Genomic DNA, 7,550 nt, shown 5'->3' on the forward strand with positions numbered 1-7,550 from the left:
GCCAGACAATAAGGACCCCCTGATACAACCTGATAGAAATATAATGTGGGATAAGGTTGGCTGAATGGATGAGAAAGGGAGGGAAGGGTGGGTTCGAGAGAACGAGACTAGCAGAACAGTATGAGGTGGCCCGGTATATATGGAGGTTTTGGAAGTCAGGTGATTGTTTGAGGCGTGGCCCTGCTCCCGAACTTTGGTTAACATCAATTAACTCCATTTCACTAGCTAGGACCACACCACAAACAAGCTATGAAACTGGGGAAGAGTAGAAAGAGGATGAAGGGGTCGAGGGAATGGGATGATGGTCAGGTTGATCAGGGTATCTTGAATTGATGGCTCAGGGAGACTCAGGGTGGGGGTACCGTCTCTAGCATATATTTAGGCCAGACAATGAGGACCCCCAAAGTTGGGAAGAGCTGAGTTATGCGTGAGCTCAGAAGGCCAATTCATACAGAGAGGATGCAGAGGCTGATTAGTTCAGGCGTTAGATGGTAAAAGCAGGTTCTTGTTTTCGTAAGCCTTTAGAAGTATGAATGAGAGAAGCTGGGCAATCGCAGCCAGTGGTTATTCGTATGAATAGTTGATCCCTCAAGTAGGTTTAAATGCACATGGGGATCTGGGGAAGGAATGAGTGCAAGACGTTAAGTTGTAGATATACGGTGGGTCGGTTGATGGGAAGGAAGCTTTGAGACCGTTCCAGCCAGAGAGATATCGTGAAGATCATGCTTGGAGCAAGGCAATTAAGAATGGCTTCTTGGGAAGCCTATTTGGTGTTTGGTCAGTGGTATGACCGGCGCGAGATGCATGTTTATTCCGGAGCTAGGTCTAACTTCTGAAATGGGAAATGAGACGAGTCGGTTTACGAGATTATGGAGTCGTGGTATAGGAGTTGCTCGGAGGACTTGTTGTTGAGTAGATTAAGTGGGCCTATGCATGAATTGCATAACTGCCAAACATAATCATTCCTTGATTATGGTTTCAATTTCTACTGCATCGTCTGAGCGGATGAGTAAAATCGGACTATTCAAACCCCCAAGGATTTTATGTTATGACTATGGGACACGTTTCATAATGCTGTGGAGACTGCTCTTGACTGTGAATTGTAGGAACTGAATTCTGGAGGCTGTTCAGAATCAACCCGGCAACCACCATATTAACTGCTGAAGTCTACTTAGGGTGCTGCATCCGTATACAGTTCTTCTAGCTAGTGGCCTGTCGACTATTCTTGCGTGGCTCCGTCACGGAATGCACAGGTGTGGAGGCGCCTGTAGACGAGAGGCGGCGCTGACAATGGCTGAAGAAAGGCTGGAAGAAAGGATGTCTTTAGTGGGGGAGGGGTTGAGGATCAGAGGATATAGGAGGGGGAAGAAGGTAGGGAAGGTAGGGAGAAAGGAAGGGTGGAAGAAGGGATGTTGGGATGAAAGGATGTCTTTGAGTGGGGGGGGTGTTTGAGGATGAGAGAATATAGGAGGGGGGTAGGGGAAGGTAGGGAGAGAGTGCGATTTAGAGGTAAATAGAGGGTAGAATAGGCTGAAGGAAGGGTGGAAGAAGGGATGTTGGGATGAAAGGATGTTTGTGAGTGGGGGGGGGGGTGTTTAAGGATGAGAGAATATAGGAGGGGGAGGAGGTAGGGGAAGGTAGGGAGAGAGTGCGATTGAGAGGTAAATAGAGGGTAGAATAGGCTGAAGGAAGGGTGGAATAAGGGATGTTGGGATGAAAGGGTGTTTGTGAGTGGGGTGTGTTGCAAGATGCTGGGAGGCAGGGGGGGAACGGAAAGAGGTTTGGAAATAGAATTAGAGGTTGAAGGAGACCGGCTGGTCTGTGTGAGCAAACACTATAGAACATGCAATGCTCGATAGGTCGCTTAATCAAAGGAAGCCCCACCATCTGAATGAAAGAGCCGAACGCTGCACGTCACTGCAGCTGCCATTAGAAGCTTCCTGGTTGCTATAGAAACAGTCAGCAGTCTTAGACATGCACTTAGGACTGCGCGCTCACAATGACTGATCTAGCCTGAATAAGATAACAGTGCTGTTGTTAGTTGCAGGCTCGTCCACTTGAGGCACTGCTGAGGTGGTGCAGTTGGCTGCAGGCCCTTCCGCTGAGGTCTTGCTTGTGCAGTTGTTAACTGTGTGATCGTTCACCTGAGGCTCTGCTGTGGTGGTGCTGTTGTAGCTGAATGATCGTTTCACCTGAGGCGCTGCTGGCGCTGGTGTTGTAGCTGTATGATCGTTTCACCTGAGGCGCTGCTGGCGGTGCTGTTGTAGCTGAATGATCATTTCACCTGAGGCGCTGCTGGTGGTGCTGTTGTAGCTGAATGATCATTTCTCCTGAGGCGCTGCCGGCGGTGCTGTTGTAGCTGTATGATCGTTTCACCTGAGGCGCTGCCGGCGGTGTTGCTGTAGCTGTATGATCATTTCACCTGAGGCGCTGCTGGTGGTGCTGTTGTTAACTGCAGGCTCGACTGCTGGGCACTGTAGTGGTTGTGCTGTTGTTATCTGTGTGGTCATCCACCTGAGGTACCGCCGTGGTGGTGGTGATACCTGCGGATTTAATAATGCTATTTGAGCAGAAGCAACAACATTATGACACGGTGGATGTCAGATTTGTTAGAGATAATAGAATTGGAGGTTGAAGGGAGACCGGCTGGTCTGCATGAGTGAGGACTAAAGAATACACAAGACGTGTAACTCCTTTAGTTTTGAATGGCGTGAGGGACAGTGAATGGGCATCTGTAATTTAGAAGCAGCTGTAGAGAATTATTAGAAAACATGGAGCCGTATTGCTGATTGTTGTCTATTTACTTATTAAGCCATACCAGCGTATGAGGCTATGTCATGGCAAAATCAGTTAATACATAAAATCAATCCGTGCGCAGGTCTTTAATACATACGAGTCAAGGGGGAACAATTTAGACTGTTTAATTTGGCCAGCCTGCGTGTCTTTGGGCTGTGAGCCGTATTGCTGTAAACAGCTGAAAAGAAGGGTATAGGAATGGATGTTGGGATGAAAGGATGTTTGTGAGTAGAGTTTTATGAACGAACTGTGAGCATAGAGAAGAGAGATCAGGTAGAATGAGTGCAGGTGGAATTACGTCTTGGCTGCCGCTAGGGGGCGCTGCGGTTTGATGCTGTGGAGGAGAATTCTCGTGACGTCACGTGTGACGGAGAGTGGAGTTGCCGGAAGTGCTGAGGACTCAAAGTTTGTCATGACAGAAGTTTAATTGATACTAAATAAAGCTGAAATAACTGTTTGTTACTGCACGATTGAATTGGATACCTTGGATTTAAGAGCGTGTTGAAGGCGACCCGTGGTTCAGTTGTTCCCAGCTCTGGATTCTAGAAGAGGTGCAATGAGAGCGAGAGAGAAGCGGCCGCGACGGGAGCGGGGATTTAGTTACTGCGTCCACACGCAAATGATGATGGTGAACTCGGCCCGCGGATCTCACTGACGGAGAGCAAGGAGGCCGGGAACGGCTCAGAATCCGCCTGAGATGAGCCTGTGAGTGGGCGCTCGTGGCCCAGAATGTGCGCAATCGAACGCAAACACTCTGAAAGAGACTGTGATCGGAATGATGAGAGGTGATCGTCGAGTGTCGTCAGTGACATTGAATCAAACAGAGCGCCATTAAGACCAGGCAAGTACACCTGTCCTTCAAGAGAACGAGACTAGCAGAGCAGTATGAGGTGGCCCGGTATATATGGAGGTTTTGGAAGTCAGGTGATTGTTTGAGGCGTGGTCCTGCTCCCGAACTTTAGTTAACATCAATTAACTCCATATAGTGTAATAGCTAATATGTTTTGCATTTCAGCATTTGCACTGATGGACTACAGCAGTATTACCTCAGTGTATTCCAACCAAATTCACTGACTTACGTAACAATGTTTGCCGAGGCCAATGTCAAAAATTAATTCTTTTTAAATGTATTAATATTACAATATTTATTATATATAATAATTGTGTGTATATATATATATATATATATATATATATATATATATATATATATATATATTTATATATATATATATATATATATATACACACACACACACACGATATTTAGTGGCCTAACTACTATGTACTTACATAAAAAAAACACAATTAACTTTTTGTTTTATATTGATTTGCAAAACATTTTTGCTGCTATTGAGGTGTGATACAGGGTAAGGTTAGGGACAGGTGTGGTGGTATGGGCAGGTTTAAGGGTGGGTTAAGGTGTAAGGGATGGGTCATCCATGTAATTATAAATGCAATTACAGAATTGAATTACAGATATAATTACATGCAGATATTTTCAAATATAAGTACAATGTAAAAACATGTATGTACACAATCAATGCATTCTATCAAATTATTAATTTAAATGTAAGTATATAGTAGTTAAGGCTACTTAAATTCTGTCTATGAAACATTTTTTTTATTAGACCTATGAGTAAATGTAGTAAATGTAAAGAATTTTTGTAGTGTGAAGTCCAATTTGTATTCACATTATACAATTCATATGGCTGGTAGTGGGCCAATTAAGGTCCTTATGTAAAAATCCATACCAACATTACAATTTATGTGGGCCTTAATTATACAGCTCCTTTAACAACCTATATTTTATAAATTCTAACACATCTTTACAGAAAGCAATGCAAGGATCACAGCACTTTATACCAAATTAAAAATAAATGAATCAATCAATAAAAGTATAATTCTAAATTATCTATATGCGGTGTTCCTCACGAGGACCAAGAAAATATAAGATATTATAAATATGTAGGGAATAACACACACATCGATCTCATTTGCTACAGCCATCATTTTTTCTCAAATTATATTAATGGTTTACGGTTTAAACCTTACATTTACATCTAATATTAATCAAAATATTTACTTTCCAAACCACAAAAACAAAGTGGAAAGAGGGTGCCAAACTCCTAGAGGGCAACGGTCCTGGTGTCCACCCTGCTCCAATACCTGGAAATTTCAAATAATCCAGGCCTTGATTAACTGGATCAGATGCATTTTATCAGGTCTGAAGCTTAACTCTCCAGGTAATGAGGGTAAATTTACACAATAATGATTTTCTAAAAATGGGAAGTTTTAAATGAGCATTTTTGAAAAGTTTTTCAAATAAATTGTAACGTTGTCAAAATATTCACACTGATCCACAAAAAATGACTAAAAGCACTGTATTACTCATGCCAGCTGGGTAATTGGCAATGTTGCTTTGTAAAGAAACACTACGCACCTACACATCCACGTGATATAATTTTCACAAAGTGTAAAGAGTAAATTTCCCCTGAGTTTGGCATCCATGCCAAAGTGTATTGGATTTACATGGTTAAATGATTACTTGCTGTAATCAAATTAAGTTATTTTGAAGTGACTACATTAAGATGTCTCAACGTGATTTTGTATGGTTCCCTGACAGGATTTAATCCATTAACATTTAAATCTGCATCTCAGCTAAATCCCAACGTAAATGAAAACTAAACCCTAAGTCTCCCTCCTTTTCTCATTTTAACAAACACACACACACAGATGTATAGATCCATTCCATAGGCGTAATGTTTCTTTATACTGTACAAATTGTATTTTTGTTACGATCGGAAACCCAATGAAACGCAGGAGACGAGAGATCCAATCGTAGTATGGGTTATAATGGGTAATCCAAAGAGAAATCAACAAGCAGGGGTCAAAACCATAAATCCATCCAACAAATAAACAAACAGGGAAGGAACAGGAACTCAGAAGATGAGGAACTCGGAAGACGAGGAAACTGGGTGACGGAAAGAAAGGACTCCATGAAGACAAACAGAAAAGACCGGTTAATATAGGCAGGGTAATGACTATCAAGTGAAGACACCTGAGTGCAATTAACAGGAGTGCAATTACTGTGATGAAGGGACAAGGCTTTGTGGGAATTGTAGTGCCTACGGTGAGGTGCCTATATGGGGAATTGAGACCACTAGTGGAGACTCAGGGAAACAGAGACCAGACAGCGTGACAATTTTCCTTTCCCAAACCTGAATCCTAAACCTACCCCTCACACAATACTTTCTGCATTTTAAAATTAGCAAAAATATAATTCTGTATGTTATATATTTATATACACACATTTTTTTTTTTTAATAGGGAGAAAAAAAAATACATCCACAAGTTTCAAATTTACTGCTATTATTATCCTGGTGGGGGCTTTAGGGGCACCTAACATGGGAATACCACACACACACAATGACAAGGCATACTGTAAGCTGTTTGTTGGCTTTGTTTGGCTTACTTTGTGAGGCCAATGATAATAAATTCTTTATACGTATGTGAGTCTTCCCAGTGCTTTTCCTGAATGCTTTAATATGTAACATTTTCCGTCATGTACAACATACATTCATACACACATCAAACGGTCAATAAAGCATTGAGACAGTTTGTGTTCTGCACATAAGCACTCTTGTCTCAAGAGAAAACACCATTTAAATAAAACAGTATTTATTATTATCATTGTTATCGTTATTATTATTGTTGTATTTATTATTATTGATATATGGGGAAAGTTATCTAGTTTTCAAAACGGAAATCATGTTTTTGATTAATGACTGTCGTTTTACCTTCTTCATAACCTAGCATGAAAGTGCGAGTCCGGATAGTGATGTTTAACATCATTTGATCTAGTAGAGCACTAAAATTAGATTGTTTGACTGTGTATGGGCTTGCGTCTTTTACAGCTATACTTGAATAAACACGAGTATCCTCATGAGATATAAAGAACCGTGCAGCACTTGATGGATTCTGTAGGTAGGCTACATACTCTGACTTCAAAACGCTTCACTGTCTTGCCAACTAATTGAATATATGCTGCGAGGTCCACAGCGCGTCACGACGCAATCCAACTCACAGTTTTATCCTCCTTCTCCTTCTCTTTCTCCGCTCACTCGCGCGGTGTCAGTCATCCGCGATGCTGGAGCTGGAGAGAGAGCTCGTGTCCGCGCGAAACATGTCTGGGATCACCGCTAATGAAGCTTGTAATGACTGTTTAACATCAGCGCAGCATCCGAACTCCACGGAAATTTACTCCCATTCGCATATTGATGAAGACGACGAACTTCTCAAGTACATCTGGAGGGAATATTTGCATCCTAAACAATATGAATGGGTTCTCATAGCTGGATATATCATGGTTTTCCTTGTCTCTCTGGTCGGAAACACCCTCGGTAAGTAAGTTTGAAACGCAAAAGTAGTAACTTGAAATGCTGAAATGTTGAAATGTTTTTACAGTCCACAGGTTTGTCCATTATGTTTTCTGCATTGTTTAGCAAATGAGATCATATTCATAAAGTATTAAAGAAAAAATATTGATCTTCTCTGCTTAAAAAAAAAACAGTGATATCCATTATACACTAGTTCAGATGTTTAAAGTCATTAATGCTACTAATGAATTTTAATTGGGATGCACTTATATATTTTGATTATTTGCAGTTTCTGATAATTTTAGATTAAAGAATATTAGCATTTTCAAATTATGGACCATGAATGCATCTACAGTTTTGACAAAATGTCATGCC

The 7,550-nt window shown here is 41.4% G+C and overlaps 1 protein-coding gene across 1 annotated transcript in view; it reads left to right on the forward strand.

Moving 5' to 3' along the window:
- The first annotated feature begins 6,716 nt into the window (after positions 1 to 6,716).
- The window catches only part of LOC132111214 (orexin receptor type 2-like), a 64,673-nt gene continuing 63,839 nt past the window's right edge, over positions 6,717 to 7,550 (forward strand). The window contains exon 1 of the mRNA XM_059518370.1: positions 6,717 to 7,199. Within this exon, the coding sequence (XP_059374353.1) occupies positions 6,944 to 7,199 (256 nt within the window). The 5' untranslated portion in view covers positions 6,717 to 6,943. The remainder of the gene's footprint in view (positions 7,200 to 7,550) is intronic.

Source organism: Carassius carassius, chromosome 30 (assembly GCF_963082965.1).
Source record: "Carassius carassius chromosome 30, fCarCar2.1, whole genome shotgun sequence".
NCBI lineage: Eukaryota > Metazoa > Chordata > Actinopteri > Cypriniformes > Cyprinidae > Carassius > Carassius carassius.